The sequence below is a fragment of the Neophocaena asiaeorientalis genome, unplaced genomic scaffold (genome assembly GCF_003031525.2).
Source record: "Neophocaena asiaeorientalis asiaeorientalis breed wild unplaced genomic scaffold, Neophocaena_asiaeorientalis_V1.1 scaffold5, whole genome shotgun sequence".
Classification (NCBI taxonomy): domain Eukaryota; kingdom Metazoa; phylum Chordata; class Mammalia; order Artiodactyla; family Phocoenidae; genus Neophocaena; species Neophocaena asiaeorientalis.
Genome location: NW_020174698.1, coordinates 5,637,301 through 5,658,728, shown reverse-complemented (window position 1 = coordinate 5,658,728; position 21,428 = coordinate 5,637,301). Strand labels below are relative to the sequence as shown.

Below are 21,428 nucleotides of genomic sequence, written 5' to 3'. Positions count from 1 at the left end.
CAGGGGACACGAGTTCAATCCCTGGACCGGGAAGATCCCACATGCCGCGGAGCAACTAGGCCTGTGGTTGCCGCGCCACAACTACTGAGCCTGTGCGCTAGAGCCCGCAAGCCACAACTACTGAAGCCCGCGCGCCTAGAGCCCGTGCTCCACAACAAGAGAAGCCACCGCAGTGAGAAGCCCGCGCACTGCAATGAAGAGTAGCCCCCGCTCACCGCAACTAGAGAAAGCCAGCGCAGCAACGATACAAAAAAAAAAAAAAAAAAAATAAGTTAAGTGTTATCATTTGCAAAATAGGGTACATTAATTTGTCGAGCGATGTACCTCATTTTCTTACTGCATGGTTTCTTTGCACTTAAAAGAAAACTACAGTACAATTCTGACCCAAACTCAAGTTTTTTTTTATTAATTAATTTTATTAATTAACTAAATCGTTTTTACTCATATTAGTGCTTTACCCTACAAACACCAGTAGCTGCTTTCCATTTAATTTCTAGGCGTGAAACCATTGTTAAAATTTTTTCTTTAAAGCAAAGTAAATTAATTATACAGATGGACAAGGTCTCGTTCCTATACATCTCGCTCTTCCCAAACATTTTTTAATCACAACTCTGTTTTGAAAGCCCTTTTTAAAACTAAACACATGGCTCCTGAAGAGACCCAGGATCGGGGAACGCTTTCAGCCCAGGCCCAATCTCACCCCTCCAAACTTGGATGCTAAAGGCCGCGCCACTGGAAATTGCTGAGCGCCGCCAAAGGCTGCAGGGGGCCCCGGCCGGGAGCGGGGGCGGAGCGTCGCAGCGCAGAGAGAAGCCTCCGGCCCTCCCCGAGCCGGGCCCGCGTCGCTCGCCGCCGGAATCCGGTACCGCAGCCGCAGCGGGTCGGCCCCTTCCGCTCGTTCCGGGCTCCCGGCATGGGCATGCAGCTTCTGCGGGGATTGCGGCTCTGGGGCCTCGGCGCCTCCGCAGGCCTGGTTGCCGCGGCCCGAGCCCCCACCGCCATGACCCCCGGCCCCGCCCCGGCTTCCGCCTCCGCACCCACCTCCCGGCTGGCCCCACGTTGCAGCGCCAGGCCGCAGCCGCCTGCAGAGACCTGCCGCCAGCCAACGCCAGCGCTATGGAGCGCGCCGGAGCCGGTGAGCCCGGGTAGCCGAGCGGACCGGGTGGGGTGACCGGAGCCCGGGGGCGTGGGCCCCGCTCGGCCTCGGGGAGGGCCCGGCCTCGCCGCCCCCCTGCGCCCCCAGCGCTTGGAGCGCGACCCCACGCCTGCCCACCTCGGGGGCTCCTCTCCCCGCTCAGCGCGGGACTCTGTAGCCGCTGGGAGCCCAGTGCAACCGGGGTGTGATCAGTGCTGCTTGTAAACAAGCGTTTTCGTTAGTGCACGCACTGCTGGTGCGACCGGAGGCCGGGGGTGTGAATCCACGCTAAGTTTCACTTTGCTTTCCCGAAGGTCTTATGACCTTTTAGAAAGTTCATGCCTTCACACGCCCTCCGACGGTGTTATTGTGTGGTCGGCAAACTTAGAAAAAGCTCAGTTTTTATACTTTATCACAAACAATCAAAGACCTGAACCACTACACTTGGGGTTTCCTTCTAGGATTTTATTCTAGGTGTAGAAATGACCTCTTTAAACTGGCGCTAGATCTAAAGTAGGGCTCAGAATTGATTTCCAGTTCAGGTCGGCATTTGCTGTGGACTGAACTTTGTGGGTAGAGCGAGTTAGGGGTTGGACTTTTAGTGAAAGGGACCAACAAGCCAATTAGAGAAAAGGTGCTCTTCTGTGAGATTTTTGTAATATAAACGCATAAAAAGATATGAAAAGCATGAAAATCTTAAAATGTTATGCAATAGCCGTTAACTAGTGTAAACATGTTTACAGTTGTTGAGGGAATTAAATGATGAAGACCTTGTAGGTGGATGCTGAGGGCGGGAGTTTTTTTTTTTTTTTTTTACGGTACGCGGGCCTCTCACCGCTGGGGCCTTTCCAGCTGCGGAGCACAGGCCCCGGACGCGCAGGCCCAGCGGCCATGGCTCACGGGCCCAGCCGCTCCGAGGCACGCGGGACCCTCCCGGACCGGGGCACGAACCCGCGTCTCCTGCATTGTCAGGCGGACTCTCAACCACTGCGCCACCAGGGAATCCCTAAGGGCGGGGGTTTTTGAGATGCATTTATAAAGGGGGACCTGTAGGGGATTGTCAGTGTCAAAGAGAAAGGATTCACACCCCAGCACCTTTAGTGTCTGGCCTTGCAACTGAGGATGCTGACGGCGTACTTTAAGATGTTTGTGGAGTTTACTGTCTTACATTCCTTTTCAGATATTAACTTTAATCCATTACTCTCTAGTAATTTGGGTTATACTTTAGTTTCTTTTTTAATGATGTGGAAACCAAAGCATGGAGGTCAGGTGAGTTGTTGACAGCTCTCAACATTTCTCCAGCTGTAAGATGTTTCTATTTTTAGTAGCCAGGCCAGGACTGACAGGGATGATGGGATTGACCCTTTCTACTCGTTCTTGGGGAATATACCTACTATATACCCAGTAGAGTGAATAAAAGAGAATCTTGCTCAGTAAAGTTGTACTTGGTTATCCAAATAGGAAACTTACATTGTGACAAAGGGCAGACTATCCTTTTTCTCTTCTATTGGTCTGTCTTTGATGAAGGCATTTGCTGAAGTGCACATATATTTGAATATTAGTGTACACTTCATGTATGGTTTTATAATATCTTTTAAATGTGTGCATTGTTTTCTTATAAAAGTAATATTCTGTTTAAAACATTTGAATAGCAGAAATATATTGAGTGCAGCTATGTCAGCCTTTTCATATATAATTGTAAACGTAGCGCAAGTGCGTAAGTAGTCTTATATCTGCTTTTCAAAAGGTCAGTACAGGTATCCCCTGCTTTTTCAAAAGTTCACATTATGTCACTTTGCTTTTACATTTACGAAAGACCTGCATTAGCATCTGTTTTCACTAATCAGAAGAAATCCTAAAAGGATTTTTCAACCAAAGATAATTGCTTCTTCACTTGACATCATTTTGGCTTACAAAAGTTTTCGTAGGAAGGCTCTGCTTTCAGATAGCAGGGAATCCTGCATTTGTTCCCAACTTTTTTCAGCTGTTGTAGTCTTCCTAGCCATTATTCTTAGTTGTCATTATAGTGAGTATCCTTTGTTTAACCATTTCCCTATTATTAGGCATTTAAGTTGTTAAACTTTTTCTTTTTTGTTTAAACAGAGCTGAGGTGAATCTGTTTTAGCAAGTATGATAGACTCCCAGATATCTATCTTGTATCAGTTGGGGTAAGAAGAAAATTCTCAGGGCTCCTGATTGCTTTCTGAAAGGATTGCCTCAGTTTACAGTGCTATAAACTGCGTATGTGAACTTTCCAGCAGTGCATGTTGCTGGAAAGGGCGGGTTTTGGCCATTGAGTAACTGGATTCAAATTCTAGCCCCAAGACCTACTAGCTGTAACCTGAGGCAGGTTACTTAATCGGCTAGGGTGTAAAATGAGTATAATAAGAGTACTCCCTGATAGCATGGTTAAATGAGTTACTGTCTGTAAAGTGCTTCCAACTGTGCCTGGCATAGAAACGTGCTCAAATAGTTAGCTGTTGTTGTTACTACTAGTAGTTAACCAGTTTCACCTGTCTTTATAGTATTAATGCACTTAGCAGTGTTACTTTTATTTGGATTTGTACAAAAGATAGAATTTTATTTTAACTATAGGTAGACCAGATTTTAAGTACTTAAAATGGTGAATTTATACTTTAAATGCTTTACTTAAAGGTTGGTTATTTTAAGGCAGTTTTCCCAAAGCAAAATATTTGCACTTCTGTAAAGGAAAGTGTAGTTATGATGGCTGTGTTTAATTCAGGTCTGCCAGCCTTTGCCCAAACACTAGAGCTTAGAGAACTGGAGGAAGGCTTCCAGATACGAGCCCTGCTGAGAAACATTGTTCTATAGAATGGCCAGCAGTTCTTTCAAGAGTTACTTGAAAGTGGTATTCTCTTTTTTCTGAGTTAATAATTCATATCTACAAAAAGGTTTTCAACTATTCTGTAATTTAATAGAACAAAATTTGTATTTCAAGTTCTAGACGCTTGTTGATTTTGACATACCATTGCACTCGAGTTTATTTATTTATTTTAAAAATTAAAAATCTTTTAAAAAAGATTTTATTGGCATATAGTTGATTTACAATGTTGTGTTAGTTTCAGGTGTGCAACAAAATGATTCAGTTATACATATACATATATTCATTCTTTTTCAGATTCTTCACCCTTATAGGTTATTACAGAATATTGAGTAGAGTTCCTTGTGCTATACAGTAGGCCCTTGTTGCTTATCTATTTTATATATAGTAGTCTGTGTATGTTAATCCCAAGCTTCAAGAGTTTACATGTACTTTATTTAACAAGATGGGGAATGATGTTGAGCAAGTCATGTTATACTTCAATTTTTATTTTTATGTCAAATAGAATATCATTTACCCTGTGAAAATGAATCTGTGATGTGCTAAGGATGCCATTAAACACCAGGAATTATTTTTAGGAGCACTGAGATAGCTGTGTGGCCATGGAGCTTGAGTAATTATTAACCACTCCCAAATGGGTACTTACCTTTGTTGTTCCAGACAAGTGTATTGAGCACCTCCTGTGAGTTGGACACTGTGCTAGGCATTGAGGAATCAAAGGAGGATAAGACATAGCACTTAAGGAACTTAGAGTAGGGTGACCATACAGACAGATACGGGTGTAATTTGAAAAGTTCCCGTTTCACTTTTCAAAGGAGCCCTGGTTTGGGCCGTAAATTATCTGGTCACGTTAACTTAGAGTCTAATGGAGAAGACATGTAAGTGGACATCTATAACATAATGTATTCATGCTGTGATTGTATGTGGAAGGAGATTGGATTACCTCACTCAGCCCTGAGCTGGTCATCAGGAAAGATTTCCCTGCCAGTAGACGATTAATCAGAGTTTTTACTTTTAAGTTGATTGTTCTCAACTGTTAACATAATTTCTTAGTCTGGCACGGAATCAAGGTATGGAATAAGTGAAAGGGGAGCAGTGGTTTTCAAACTTCATTGCATGTTAGTCACCCTGCGAGGCTTTATAGAAGTACAGGAGGCTGGCCTCATTTCCAGAGATTCTGATTTAGGTGGCCTGGGGTGAGACCCAGATGTTGATCATTTAAAAAAGCTCTTCAGGTGATTCTAATGTACGACCAAGCTTTAGAATTTTTCAACTAGGACAACCTTGTCATCTAATAGATGAGATAACTACTAGGGCCTAGAGAATTCACACGACTTGCCCAGGATAACAGGTGAGTGGCAGGTCCAATACTAGAATATCTGTCTCCTGATTTTTTAAAAAAATACTTACTTATTTATTTGGCTGTGCTGGGTCTTACTTGCGGCGCGGGAGATCTTCGTTGCCGCGTGCGGGATCTTTAGTTGAGGCATGCAGGATCTTTAGTTGTGGCATATGGGATCTACCTCCCTGACCAGGGATTGAACCTGGGCCCCCTGCATTGGGAGCACAGAGTCTTAACCAGTAGACCACCAGGGAAGTCCCTGTCTCCTGATTTCTAGTCCCAAACCCTTTCTTTTATAGTAGCCAGCTTGCCTAGCATGTTACCCAAACACCACTATTATCACCATTGTCACTGCTCGATTGTCCTTTTGGTATAGCCAGAGTGATCCACATAGCACTTGTTCTCTAATTGTTGTTGATTAATTGGTTAAGATAAGGTAAACATTTAATTGTTTCAACAACATTTTTCATTTAAAAAATGACTAAATTTAATTCATCATGGTATTCTTCGTCTTGCCTTCAAAACGTGAGCATAGAATTCAGCCTTCCTTCCCCATTCCACATATTGCCAAGAATCCAGTATATTTCCAAGTGGCACTTTGGAGCTAGTATTGAGATGTCACTGTTAAATGGGCCAATTTAATATCACTAATTTCTCCCCTCAGTTTTATTGAGGTACAATTGGCAAATAAGACTGTATATATTTAAAGTGTACAGCGTGATGATTTGATATAAGTACACATTGTGAGATGATTGCCACAATCAAGGTAATTAACACATCCACACTTCACTTTTTTTTTTCTGTTGGTGAAAATGCTTAAGATCTCTCTTAGCAAATTTCAAGTATACAGTACAGTATTATTAACTCTAGTCACCATGCTGTACATTAGGTCCTTAGAATTTATTACTAAGTTCTTAGATTAAGAGTAAAATAGAAAAACAAAAGTTGGGTTTATTTCATTTTGTCCAGGTTTTCATTCAGCTTTGTGCACTTGTAACTGCACAAATACTCTTTGTTGCTAGCTTTTAAGTGTAAGCAACATGGTCAGTGATGATATTTTCTGCATAGCTGCATGTGCCCCAAAATATAAAGATATGTGTTGATCTATTAAAAGTTTTGTTTAAATATAAGCTGCATTTGTATTTTTCAATGCAAGTGTAAACATAGAAAGGAAACATTTACTTGTTCTCACATGTTTCACATAGTAGTGAGTTTGATTAGATTTAGAGTAAACTAACATTTGTTGAACACCTGCATTCCAGGCACTCATACTCAATAAGGTTTGAACTGTAATATAAATAAATAGCATTATTAAGAATGTACTATTAATTTTTTTGGTTTTGGTATTGAACATGATTAGCTGATATACAAAAAGCAACAACAAAAAGGTTTCATTGTCATTTTTTGCTTTTATCTAGAAAATAGGGGTGTGTGTGTGTAAGTAATATTAGAGATTACCCAAATTGCAATAAAGATTTAGGTTTTTTTGGTTTATGTTAGCTATGACCTATCAGGACATTTATTATCTTGTATATTGAAGCCATGTTCTTAATGTGAGTGTGTTTTTTTAAGGCCTGATATATGAAAGTAGAGGATTACAGCAGAATGAAATAAATGACTTCTTTAATATTGTTAGTGGTAAATTAATCTTTACTCAATATATATAGTAGAAATTATATAAGTATCCCAGGATTTTGTTCAGTTCTAGTTCAAACAACATTTGTGTCTGTCAATAAAAGCATGGAGAATAATGGTACTGGGGAGACCACCTACTAATAAATTTAGCAATTGACTCTATCAATTTGAACAGACACCCTCTTTCCCTTAACCTCCTCCCAACGAATATGATTGTTCCACCCATAAAAACAAAACAAAACAAAACAAGGACCAAATGTGAAATGTGGCTCCAATATTAATATGTATCCGTGGGAGAGCTGTCGGGAAACTGTAAGATCTTTCTGCTTTTTAACCATTGAATTTCTAGAAAAGTGTATTTGGAGCTATGTATTTTTAATGTTTGAATTTCCAATGTTAATATAATAATGGAGAGAAAAAAATTTAAGTCTTTATGAAGAAAAAAGTAAAAGTCAGAGCTTGTACAGATGAGAACAGATAAGTGATATTGTTAAAAAATAAACATGAAAAAGACTGCCAAAACCTTGTTGGCTTGTTTTCAAAAGGTATGTGAAAAACTGTAGTTTTAGAATTAAGAAAATACAGCTATAAAGGATCTTGAGGCTTGTTGATTAACTCAACTTCATTTAACCCTGAGTTGAGTACTGTGCTTCAGAAAATTATTAAAGCTGTTTAACATAAAAATGCATTTATAAGAGTGGAGAATATGGTATAAATATTTAGATAAATAGCGGTACAATATATTTGAATACCAGTTTTAGCATTTCTTAACAGATGTTAATTTATATTGAGTTCAGTTAGTTGAGTTATTTTAGCTTGGGATATGAGTTAAAATAAATAAAATAATATCGTTTTCTTTTTGTGATGTTAAAGGAGGATTAAATTCCAATGAGTGTGAAAATGTGGCAAGAAAAAGGGAAATGTCCGAAGAATCCGAAGCCAACACAGTGGATTCTCTGGTAGATTTGCCATTTGCTACTATCGATATTATAGATGATTGTGGAAGTAAGTACTTTATTAAATAAATATGTGTTTAGAAGCAATGAATAGTAAATTTAGTGATACGTACATTTTTTTCTTAATAATTACTTCACCTTAAGTACTTGTCATGTTTTTGAGTTTGGGTTGTTAATTAATAATTGTCTGTTGGTAGTCTATTGATAAAACTATCACAGATAATATTAAGGCATGTCTCACAGAATTTGGGGCCAGATCATTCTGGAGTTTATAAGCTACTTCAGAAAACAATGGGCCACAACATTCCATGGTTTATAACCACCTCAGTTATTCTAGACCTACTGCTAATTCAGCAGTACCCATTCATCTAACAGATGTTTACTGGCCAAAATGATATGTATTGGAATATAAATAAATACATAAAAATATAAGTAAAGGTAAGTAAAATAAATAAATATATATATGAAATAAAATATACAAATGTATGTAAAAAGAAAATCTTTCAGAAATGTTGAGGAAGCAGTACAACCTGAACCACACCTTTGGCCCTATAGGTTGAATGTTATCTGGGAGAGAATCCAGCATTAGTGAGTTGCTGACCTGGACCTGGATGGGTCTGTTCTCTTTACAAGCGGAAGGGTCGTTGGTCAATTGGTTAGAAACCCAGTAAACCATCCAGAGGTTTGAGGTTGCTGTGAATCCTGCCTCTGAAGGTTGAGTGGGAGCGTGCAGTGGAGAGCCTTTCATTCTACTGCTGATAGGAATAACTTAGTATGCTTCCCACAGAGTGTAGAAATTTGTGGAGAGCTTTAGTTTAATTGACTCTACTCTCTTAAGATAATCACAGCCCTTAACTATGAAGCCACACTTAAATCAAGGTTCAAAACAGAGTAGTTCAGTGATTTTTTTTTTTTTTTGGTCGCATGTCTTTCCTAAATGTAGCATTCAGTTCTCCTCATTGAAATTACTGTAATCCTTATTTTAGCTCACAGAATTTTAGGTCTAACCTTATAATTATTGAAGATTTTAGAGATATGGGAAATTATCATTTTATTCCTTATTCATTAGCTAATACTATTAAGTAGTATATTAAAAAATACTTTGAATCTTAAGTATTTTAAAGTATCAATTGAAACCTCCCTTTACCTGGAAAAAAATTTTGTAACAGAAAAATGTGTATCAAATAAAGATTGAATCTCCGTACTTGGTATAGTAAGTGATTGTCCTGAGTCAGTTTTTAAAAAAGGGTAAATTATATCCTGTACCTTTCTGTAATGTATTGGGGAAGCCTGTAATGCATATTTCAAATTTTATTGTGAAAGGACTTAAGGCAAATATTTGTCCCAAATAATAAAAAATAATTGGTATCTGGCAAAGGGTATAAAAGATAAAACTCAGTAAACAAATGTATGGAAAATTATTCAACTTCATAAGTATCAAAGGATACACGTCAAAATACAATTGTAACTTATCAGATTGGCAATATCTCTTAAAAATAATACTCAGTGATTTTAATGTTATATCTACATGGCTTCTGACAATGTACTGTTATAGTCCTTTTAGAATGGAGTTTGTTGGGATCTTGAGCAATGTTCATACATGGGGTAGAGTCACTCATGGAATTCCTACTATAAGGACATAGTCTTTTTTTTTTTTTTTAAGGACATAGTCTTGTGGGAAGAAGTTTTATTTATAAATATGTGTGTCACAGTGTTTTTAAATAGTAAAAATATTGGGGGAAAACCCAAATGTCCATTAGAGTGTGGTTGAATAAGCTATACTAGTGCCTTTAGACTACATAGTATGGAATTATATATTATGAAAATATTTCTGAAAACTATGTAATAGTGAACATTTCCTATATAAAATGCAAAGAGAAAAAGTAGGGGGAAAATATATGTGCTGTTTGTTTACAATTGTGTAACTACTTTAGGTGATTTGTCACCAAAATTCACAGTGGTTGTGTTAAGATGGGAGGTTTCTGAGCAATTTCTTTTTCTAACCTTCAAATTTTATAAATGCTCTTGATTCTTTTTTTTTTTGTAAATTTATTTTTATTTATTCATTTTTGGCTGCATTGGGTCTTCGCTGCTGCACGTGGGCTTTCTCTAGTTGTGGCAAATGGGGGCTACTCTTGGTTGTGGTGCGCGGGCTTCTCATTGCGGTGGCTTCTCTTGTTGCGGAGCACGGGCTCTAGGCGCACGGGCTTCAGTAGTTGTGGCACTTGGGCTCAGTAGTTGTGGCTCGCAGGCTCTAGAGCGCAGGCTCAGTAGTTGTGGCGCACAGGCTTAGTTGCTCTGCAGCGTGTGAGATCTTCCTGGACCAGGGCTCGAACCCGTGTCCCCTGCATTGGCAGGCGGTTCTTAACCACTGTGTCACCAGGGAAGTCCCTGAATGCTCTTGATTCTTTTCATGAAAAAATATGATTAAAGTTTTTAGTTGTGGTTAGAAACTTGCTTTTAAAGATGTAAGCTTCATCAATTCAGTAAACAGAGAACTAGAGAAACTGTTTTTTTTTTTGATACTATCCACTAAGATATCACTAATAGTGTTAAAGTTAGGTGGTTAAAAGTGAGGGCTGTGGAGTCAGACTGTCAAGGGACAAAATTTGCTCCTATACTTTCCAATTGTGTACTTTGAACAAGTGTCTGGGCTTACTTTCATTATCTCTAAAATTGGTTTAATAATGGTAGTTAATCTCATAAGGTTGTTGGGAAGATTCAATTTGTTAATGCTGTCCTTACAGCAGTGTGTGGCATGAACTTGCCTCCGTAAATTTTTATTAATTTAATCTTACCAAAATTTTTTGCCCAAGTATATTTGTTGAATTAAATATTAAAAAATTTGCCCTTTGAGAGCAGTATTTTATAATAATATCATTGAGTGCTTCTAGCACATCAGTAAATGCTTTATTATTTCTTTACTTAATCTTACCAAATTTTTAAATTTAATTTAATCTTACCAAAATTAATTTAATCTTACCAAAACTTTTTGCCCAAGTATATTTGTTGAATTAAATATTAAAAACTTTGCCCTTTGAGAGCAGTATTTTATAATAATATCATTGAGTGCTTCTAGCACATCAGTAAATGCTTTATTATTTCTTTACTTAATCCTTACAATGAATGAGAGGGGTCTTATTTTTTTAGAAAGTTTTAGTAATTTGCCAAAGATTATTCAGAGTAATTCTATGAAATATAGAAGGTAATATTCTAAGCTGTTTACTTAAGAAGTTTTAAGAATGGTTACTTCAAAGATTTTGACTGCTTAAGTAACAAGAAAAAAGGAAAAGAACATAAAAGCAAAATCGAATTCATTCTCAGCCTTTTGGCTAAGAACAAGTATGAAAACAATCAACCAACGATAACAGATGGACTACCTCATTACATTAATTTCTCCCACAATTCATTCCCTTGTAGTTTTTCGAGGGAATTAAACAAACTTTAGGAAAATTAGTTAATTTACATAAAATGACATATGTGGTGCTTTAGGTAAAAAAAGCCAACTCATGGATGAGAGAGTTACAGCCTTTGTCAACAAGACCAGATTCATTAGAGCACATTAAAAATGGCTACTGAAATCATTATGAAAATTAACAAATGTAATAAATTTATGGGATGTGTTTACAGGCTCTACTACAACTGATACTTTTTTTTTTTTTTTGCTAAACAATAAAGTTACTCTAAATAATCCAGTGAAAGATCCAGGGCATATTGCCAAAAGCTTTCTACGTTTTGCTTCTATGGTCATTGATCTTTAATGTTTTTATTGTAAACTTGATATTACTTGAATACTTTGCTCATTGTATTTTCATATGCACTAAATAAAAAGTATAACAGTAAATTGTATTTTAGAACTTAGATTATGATTTAAAAGCTAGAAATAAAATGAAGTTCAGTAAGGAAAAGAGGGGTTTTATACTCTGAGCGTACAAATAAACCTGCAAATGAAAACCATACAAATAAACCTGCAAATGAAAGGCAAAGAAGATATGCAAACAAGTGTCTAGCAAGTTGACCATAAATCATCAGGACTCACTGAAATAGAAAGACAGACAAACTACTTATAATGGTATATTAAACTGTACTGTAACAGTAAATACTCACAGAATTCTTTCCCCCTTTTTTGCCCAGCTCACATCAGATAATTTTAAAACTTTACCCTGTCTGTGATGCCTAACAAAAGAGAAATGTAGATAATCCAGTTCAGAGGGAAGTTTAATAGTTATTGATAAGAGAAAGCTAAGGGAATTTAGAAAAACCCTGTACTTCTTTATTTTTACCAAGAGGTTGCATTCTGAATTGGGGCCTTTACTCTGTGTCATTCTCACGATACCAGAATTATTAGACCTATTTCACATTATAACTATTACCTTCAGATATTATGATTTTCCTTCTCTGGATATCTGCAAAATAGACTTATGAAACATTTGAAATGGCAAAAATGAGTAGCTACAGACAGGAGGACACTTTAGTTTTAAACATGTAAGGTGTAAAACAAAATACTGAACACTCCAGTGGTCTTTTAAATACTGTTTTATTAAGTCTATTCCTCTTCTTAGTACTGTTATATTGAATAAAATACAGCAAAAATATGTCTTATGTTCAGAGTAAGAAATAGATTTTACATTGCCACCCAATATACATATATATGTAAAAAACTGAAATTTCATTAAGTAATACATGTATCGTAAGCAGTGTACTGTTTACCGTTCTGTCCTTTTGCTTTGCTTTCCTTTTCTTTCATTCCAATCCATTCCATTCTAGTTATTAAAAAGTGCTGTTTTTAAATCTTTAAGGTGATTTCATAACCCACTAGTGGATTGATACTTGCAGTTTGAAAAAAGAAAAACTAGACTATAGGCTTAGGATTCTGTTTCTACTATGTTAATTTTGAGATAAACTAAAGGTTATAAAATCAGCTGGATTATTAGCTTGGACACCATTCTTTGTTTAATTTCACCATAAAATGTCCTAATTAGTACAGGTAGTAACAGTTGGTACCTTTATTCCAAATCACAGAAAACTAGAACCAGAAGAGACCCCTAGTTACTAGATTATGCAGCTGTTGTTCCTCCCATGCCCTTGGGTTTGTTAAAAAAAAATTTGATTATAGAAACTTTTAAGCATATTCAAAAGTAGAATAGTATAATGAGCCTCATGTATTCATTACCTCTTCTTCACTGGATTATTTTGAGGTAAATCGCAGAGAGGTCATTTTTTTCTGTAAATAATGCACATCCTTAAAAGATGAGGAATCTTATTAAGCATATAATAGTAAGCATACTTGAAATATCCTTACTACATGAGAAAAATAATGGTAATTCCTAATGTCATCAAATACCCTGTCATATTCACATTTCTCTGATTGTATTGTAATTATTTATTTATTTATCTTTGGCTGCGTTGGGTCTGCGTTGCTGCACGCGGTCTAGTTGCAGCGAGTGGGGGCTACTCTTCGCTTTGGTGTTCGGGCTCCTCACTGCGGTGGCTTCTCTTGTTGCCAAGCAAGGCTCTAGGTGTGCGGGCTCAGTGGTTGTGGCACGCAGGCTCGGTAGTTGTGGCCCACGGGCATAGTTGCTCCACGGCATGTGGCATCTTCCCAGACCAGGGCTTGAACCCATGTCCCCTGCATTGGCAGGCGGATTCTTAACCACTGCACCACCAGGGAAGTCCCTGTATTGTAATTTTTAAAAAGTTGGTTTGGTTTAGGAACCAAAGCCTATGCATTATATTTGATACATCTCTTCAGTCTCTTTTCTAGGAGATCTCTAGATCTCCCCCTCCTTCTGTTTTCATTTGTGTGTGTGTGTGTGTGTGTGTGTGTGTGTGTGTGTGTGTGTGTGCTTATTCCAAATCACAGAAAACTAGAACCAGAAGAGACCCCTAGTTACTAGATTATGCAGCTGTTGTTCCTCCCATGCCCTTGGGTTTGTTAAAAAAAAATTTGATTATAGAAACTTTTAAGCATATTCAAAAGTAGAATAGTATAATGAGCCTCATGTATTCATTACCTCTTCTTCACTGGATTATTTTGAGGTAAATCGCAGAGAGGTCATTTTTTTCTGTAAATAATGCACATCCTTAAAAGATGAGGAATCTTATTAAGCATATAATAGTAAGCATACTTGAAATATCCTTACTACATGAGAAAAATAATGGTAATTCCTAATGTCATCAAATACCCTGTCATATTCACATTTCTCTGATTGTATTGTAATTATTTATTTATTTATCTTTGGCTGCGTTGGGTCTGCGTTGCTGCACGCGGTCTAGTTGCAGCGAGTGGGGGCTACTCTTCGCTTTGGTGTTCGGGCTCCTCACTGCGGTGGCTTCTCTTGTTGCCAAGCAAGGCTCTAGGTGTGCGGGCTCAGTGGTTGTGGCACGCAGGCTCGGTAGTTGTGGCCCACGGGCATAGTTGCTCCACGGCATGTGGCATCTTCCCAGACCAGGGCTTGAACCCATGTCCCCTGCATTGGCAGGCGGATTCTTAACCACTGCACCACCAGGGAAGTCCCTGTATTGTAATTTTTTTTTTTTTTGCGGTACACAGGCCTCTCACCGCTGTGGCTTCGCCCGTTGCGGAGCACAGGCTCCGGACGCGCAGGCTCAGCGGCCATGGCTCACGGGCCCAGCCACTCCGCGGCACGTGGGATCCTCCCGTACCGGGGCACGACCCCGTGTCCCCTGCATCGGCAGGCGGACTCTCAACCACTGCGCCACCAGGGAAGCCCTGTATTGTAATTTTTAAAAAGTTGGTTTGGTTTAGGAACCAAAGCCTATGCATTATATTTGATACATCTCTTCAGTCTCTTTTCTAGGAGATCTCTAGATCTCCCCCTCCTTTTGTTTTCATTTGTGTGTGTGTGTGTGTGTGTGTGTGTGCGTGCATGCATGCGTGCACGTTTATCATTGAAGAAATCAAGTTGTGTAGAAGTTTACTGTTATGGTCATTTGATGTTCAAAATGTCCCATCTTTGGCCTGTGGGGGAACTTTCAAACTGGCTCTGGAGACCTTCTGACATGATCCCAGGAGTCTTTGAATTTCTAGCCTTCTCTTGTACATTTTATCCCCCAAACCTAGAATTAGCTATTTCTCCATGGATTGGCCAGATTTTTAAGTTCTCAGATAAAGAAATGAAGTAAATTGATAGAAAGATGCTTGTTGGAAGACTAGTCTTTGGGTCAGTGCCCTTTCACTATCTCGTGCTGCCTCTGCTGCATTGCTGGTTGTCTTCCCAGCAGCCATTTCCACTCCCCCTTTTCCTTTTGTAGATTACTTTTACGCAAAGGCATAGGCTGATAACTGTCAGATACCCCTGCAGTGGAAGCACGGAGTCTTAACCACTGGACCACCAGGGAAAGTCCCTAAGTCAATGTTTAAATGTTCCTATGAGGTAGCTATTATTATTATCCTCACATTAGAGAGGAGGAAACTTAGGTCAGGAGAATTTATGTGACTTATCTAAGGTCACACAGCTAGTGTGTGGAGCCAGGATTCCAGCCCAGATTATGTTAAAAATGGTTTCCTTTTACAGAGTGCCAGTTTACTAACAGCAGATGGAGGTGGGCTAGGAATGTATTTTAGAAGTGGATTTAAAATATGTGGTACTTCATTAGCATATTTTGTGGCTTTTGTTTAAAATTAGTACATTTAATTCATGTTACTACAATCAATGGTAGGACTATTTCTTATATATCTTAAATTACAAGCAGCTCAGTGTATTGATTTGATTTTCCATATGAAAAAAGCTGCATGGGTAATAAAACCCAGTGGCATCTTATGAAGCAATTCAGATAATGCTCGTAATACAGAGAATGCTACGAACTTTTTAAAAGTTCTGACAAGCTCACAGGTACAAAAGAAGCTAATAATTTATATTTCAAATATGTGTTCTCTGTGAAGATATATCATTTTAACCATGTTAATCATGCATATTGTTGAGGAATGTAGTAGAGAAATGGTTGCACAAACAGACTGGGTAATTTTGCCTTAACTCATTATGATACAGTCAGACTACCCAGATCACCTTGCTCTTAATTTACCTGTCTTAAGTCTTTTTCTAGGGCTCACAGATATGTTAATCCTAGAAAGAAAGCATGTCTATTCCCACAAACTCTTAATTTTTAAATTTGAAACGTTTTCTACTATTTTTCTTAGAAGTTAGCATTAAAGTATTATTGCAGCATTCATTTAAAAATTGTTTACTATTAATATTTCAAAGAACAACAGAATAAGGACAATTCCTTCCGCTCTTTGGTTTTGTGTGCAGTAGTAACTACTTATCTAGAACTGCGAGAGGGAAGCAGTTTGCTCCAGTAGAAAGTACACTAGAAGGAGACCTTTAAAAGGTCTAGACACCAGGCTTGACTCTGTGACATTGAGCTGCTTTAAAAAGGTTTTCTTCTCTTCTCTTTCATCGTATGTAAAGTAAGTTCAGTTAGATGCACGTGGGCCTTGTGCTCTTAGTCACTGGTCTGTTAGAGTTGATCCCAAAGATGAAACCAACTTCATAGGACTGAATGTAAGGCAAGGTGCTTCCTCCCTCTCTCCCTCTTTCCAAAATCATACCTCAGAATATACAATTATATCTGAATTTTTCAAAGTCTCTATGAGGTACTGTATTTTGAACAGTAAGCTACTGTTCAAGAAGGCACACCTGAAAAATAAATTAATGGTAGTTTTGCATGAGTAGGGAAGCCCCCAATAGAATTTGTAAAAGAGACAATGGCATTTCACGCTGATTTGGAAATTACTTCTGGGGGTATAGCTTCATAATAAGAGTCGTTGGGTGCTGGAAATGTCTTTTGAAGATGACCTTAAAAAGCATGCTAAGTGTTTCTCAAGTTATCTATGGTCAAGGACCATTTTTTTTTCTTTAATTTCTTACATGTTGCTGACTGATACTTTTGTAAAATATAATAAAACATGAATTATTAGCAAAAAGGTGTTAAAGAAAAAGATCTATAAAATAGAAGCCAAAATTTGACAGACAAAATTACTTTGCCTAATTGCTCTGAAAGTTTATAAAGCATTCTCTCAGTTTCTGGAACAAATGGTTTGTAGTGTGACACTGGCCATGAACCAAACTTTGAATGGCACTGCTGCAAATGCTTTTGTTGTAAAAGTTACAAATATACATATACAGGATGGATGAAAAAGTGATTTTTCCTAGCATGAAAATTGTGGCAAGGGGAAGAGAATGGTTGTTAGTTATGCTTTAGATCAGAGGTTAGTGAACCCATGGCCCATGGGCCACATCCATCTGCTTTGTAAATAAATTTTTATTAGAAAACAGTTGTACCCATTCATCTGTGTTTTGTCTATAGCAGACTTGGGTAGTTTTGACTAAGACCGTATGATCTGCAAAGCCTAAAATATTTATTATGAGGTCTTTTGCAGAAGAGTTTGCCAATTCCTATTTTAGATTTGAAAATGACAGTTAAGAATGATTGCTACTTGTATAGTGCTTATTTTTTTTCTGATTATATTATCTTTGTTTAAATGCATTAGACATGTTGTTTGACTTTTTTTCTCTAGTCACTGATGTACCTCAGATAAATTTGGAGAGAAGTAAAGAAAAGGAATGGAACAATAAAGATAAAATAAAGAAGAGGAAAAAAAAGCAAAAAGATGATCAACCCAACTATTTCCTATCCGTTCCGATCACCAACAAAGAGGTGCTATTTTTTTAAAAAATTATTTTTACTAAGTTTATTCTAAATTATATTTAAGGTACACTAAATGCTCATAAGCCCATTTGCTCTCAGCTTTTAAGAGTCTTTGGTGGCATTTTTAGCTGGGCCACACAGGGAATATAGAATATGTATAAACAGTAATTTTAAAAAACACTATTTAGGGCTTCCCTGGTGGCACAATGGTTGAGAGTCCGTGTGCCGATGCAGGGGACACGGGTTCGTGCCCCGGTCCGGGAAGATCCCACATGCCACGGAGCGGCTGGACCCGTGAGCCATGGCTGCTTGAGCCCGCGTGTCCGGAGCCTGTGCTCCGCAACGGGAGAGGCCACAACAGTGAGAGACCCGCGTATCGCAAAAAAAACCAAACAAATACTATTTAAACAATCATATTTAAACAATAATTTTGCAAAAGCCACTTGAAAAAGTGTTGCCAGGTAGCATGTTAAGCTCCTTTCTAAGTGTTTGTTCATTATAGTGGAGGAATCTTTCAGAAGCAGAGAGCTGGTAAAAAAAGATTCTGAAATCTCTGTGGGGAAAGTAAACTGGGATTTCCTGCTGCTTAGTCCAGTTCATGGTAATGATTATTGCAACGTAGTTTCTTTAAAAATTACTCATTGTTGTACCAACTTAATAGTGCATGACAAACTCGGTAGAAATCTATTAAAAGTCTGAAAAATTAATGTGGCATCAGTAATAGGAAATGGGACCAGCCAACTGGCCCACACTAAGAAACCCTTATATGTGATTGAGAGAGAAAGCTGCAGTACCTAAGACCTCTAGAGCAGTGAGTTAGGAATTAAAAATGCCTTAGGAAAGAACACCTCATTCGGATGACTGACTGTTTTTATATCTTGGCCCAATTTCATGTATCTTAAGAGCTAGATCTGAATTTCTGTTTGATTGTGGGCTCTGATCTCTTAACTGGGCATGTTTTCAGGTTGCTTTTTCCTTTATTTAACTAGAATGTTTCTACACAATGCTAGTGAATTTTTAAAGATCAAAGCAAATGAAATTGAAATCAAAGAAACAAATATCAAAGAAAAAAATAAATTCTTTTAGGACACTCTAGGAAGTATCTAGTCTGTGAGATACAGTTTAGTTGGGGAGAAAAACACATAAAAAGAGAAATGGTATTACCTAGCAATACAGGATTTTAGAATTTGATACAGTAAAGAATCAGACTTCGGCTTTACTGGTACGTATTGGCGGGTTAACAGTAAAATAAATAGCCCTTAAAGGTGTTTAGCTGATGCAAAGTTTAATGCAATCAGAAATTATGTATTAAAATACTTGTGAGTTATTTGGACAGGTTTTCTCTGAGATTTAGGATCATGTGTACCTATGGGAATGAGAAGAGAGCAGGAAGCCAGAGGTGGTCCTATTTAAGCAAGCAGTCAGACGGAGGCCAGGTCCTGAGGAAACTGCCTGTGAAACAGGCTGTGTGATGTCCCCTAGGGCACATGATTTCTGATTGGAAGAGACGCCAGGTTCCTTCTTTTGATTTCTTGCTTAGAGATTGTTTCACTCCAGCATCTGTGAGTGTAGAAGTTGGGTGAGCCCTTCTCTAAGTTGCTTTGCTGAGGTCCTTCCTTTCCTCTTGCTCCCTGCCTGCCTCTGTTCTTGGCCCTGCTGGTCAGAGCAGCAGCTCTGCAACTCCTCTGAGCCTGCCCCAGCCGCTTCCAGCCCTGTGCCGGCTTCCCGCCTCCTCCAGTGAAGACTGGTGGGGTGATGTGCTGGGATAGGGCTGGCAGGGAAGGGGACCAAGGGGAAAGAGGGTGGAGAGATTCTTTTCTTCTGCTACTTATTTCAGGATTCAGGCTGCAAAGATGAGAGGAGGGGATGAGAGAACTGTTTGCAGCCCTTAGTTTTCACCCCACAAGCTGCTTTGTTTCACCCTGTAGCCTTTGTTTCTGCTTCTCAACTTCTTGGAGGTTCTGTAGAAAGTGAGGAGAGTACAGGCTTTGGAACCTGACAGACCTTGTTCGGATACCAGCTGGATTACAAACTGCACTGTGGATGTAGGTCAGGTTACTTAATTGCTGTAGTTTCCGTGTCTTCAGTTGTAAAATGGAGGTGATAATGATTATTTTCTAAATCCAAATCTGGACACATCACCTACATGCTTATCACTTCAGTATTTTCCCATTGTTGTTAGGATGAAGACAAAGGCTTTACCATATTCTAGAAGGTTCTACATGGCTTGGCCTTTTCCACCTCAGCCCTCGTTCCTTCTGCTTGAGCCCCTCTGGCTTTGCTTGAACTTGCCAGTTTCCCTCTGCCCTCTGGAAAGCCTTCTCTGGCTGGGAGTTTACTTTCCTCTCCTTTTGATTTTGTTAATGCCAAAATCTCAGCTCAAACCTCTCCCACCCGTGACCGCCCTGACTAGGTCAACCCCCTCCCCCCACCAAAAAAAACAAAAAAACCCCAGCAAAACACAACACTTTCATGGCTTTCCTTTTGTCATTTGTCATCCTTGAAATTTGACACTTGTTAATCTTCCTCACAAAGTTTTTCAGGTCGTTCCCAGTACCTAGAACGGAGTTTGGCAAGAGTAGGTGCACACACACAAAATATTGTCATTTCGGGGTGGAAGGTGTGTTTCTGGCATACCAAATTCCAACCAGAACCTTTATAAATAATAAATACAGTGTTACAAATGCTGGTTTTATAATATAGGTTCAATGGCACTTTGTTTTCCAGGGGGTAGGGTGACTTGTAATAGTGGGGCACACAAGCTTCAAGTAACCTGGAAACCAAAGAATTTAATATTTCCCTCTCAAGAGACTTATTTGTGGGTAACAGAAAGCTTAATGCAAATATGGGGAGGAGGGCTAGGAATAGGACAAGATTAGGAGATACTTTTTTTTTTTTGCGATATGCAGGCCTCTCACTGCTGTGGCCTCTCCCGTTGCGGAGCACAGGGTTTTCGGATGTGCAGGCTCAGCGGCCATGGCTCACGGGCCCAGCCGCTGTGCTGCATGTGGGATCTTCCCCGACCGACCGGGGCACGAACCCGTGTCTCCTGCATCGGCAGGCGGACTCTCAACCACTGCACCACCAGGGAAGCCCAGGAGATACTTTTTATATGAGCACCTTTTTTGTTTGTTTGTTTGAAAGTATCTAATGTTAATTTTCTGTTGAAACTACTTACGGGCTTTTGTGCGAAGGCCTGGGAAAAGGAGCAGCATTTATAACATTATTTCAATGGGAGACTGTATTCCAAGTTCCGATTAAGTGACCTGCAAACAAGCTTTTGGAAGCCAGCACATTGACAATGAGCTGCTCTACTTTTGGCCTCTACTTGTTGGCACCTAGTTTTAAAGAAAAAAGTATTCAGACTTATAAGAGTCTTTGATTTTTAAATACGTTATTAGACATTTGGAATGCTTTAGTTTTGGAAAATCATGATTTTCATATTTTTAAGAAATAGAATTGGAAAATGAATTAGAATGACTGCATAAAAATATCCTAATTGCATGCATGTGAAAGTATGTGTTTCTCCACTACCTGCAATTACACATTAGTTTAAAAATAAAAAGATGAGAAATTTAATGGCATTCTAATAAATCCTAAATATTTCTTAACGGGCTAGAATTGCTTAATTATTAGTTCTGGGTGGATTTGCCCATATGTTGGTTTTATATGCTTTCTTACGAGAGGTAATAATTTAAGGTAAGTCAACACTGAAAAATGCAAGGGAACAATCAGAAGCTGATTGAAATTAGGAGTGTATTAATTTTTTTGGTAAGATAATTGTTTTATACTAATGGAAAAATATGATGCTCTTTAGGGGTTTTTTTTTTTTTTTTTTTTTTTTTG

General features: G+C 38.6%; 1 protein-coding gene across 2 annotated transcripts in view; it reads left to right on the top strand.

Annotated features, from left to right (window-relative positions):
* The first annotated feature begins 1,007 nt into the window (after positions 1 to 1,007).
* The window catches only part of AKAP7 (A-kinase anchoring protein 7), a 133,593-nt gene continuing 113,172 nt past the window's right edge, over positions 1,008 to 21,428 (top strand). Inside the window, exons 1-3 of one of the 2 annotated variants that reach the window (XM_024759075.1) lie at positions 1,014 to 1,135; positions 7,828 to 7,959; positions 17,452 to 17,591. In XM_024759075.1, the coding sequence (XP_024614843.1) occupies positions 1,117 to 1,135; positions 7,828 to 7,959; positions 17,452 to 17,591 (291 nt within the window). In that variant the 5' untranslated portion in view covers positions 1,014 to 1,116. Of the gene's footprint in view, positions 1,136 to 7,827; positions 7,960 to 17,451; positions 17,592 to 21,428 lie in introns of both variants that reach the window. The other variant, XM_024759076.1, reaches the window with a different exon arrangement.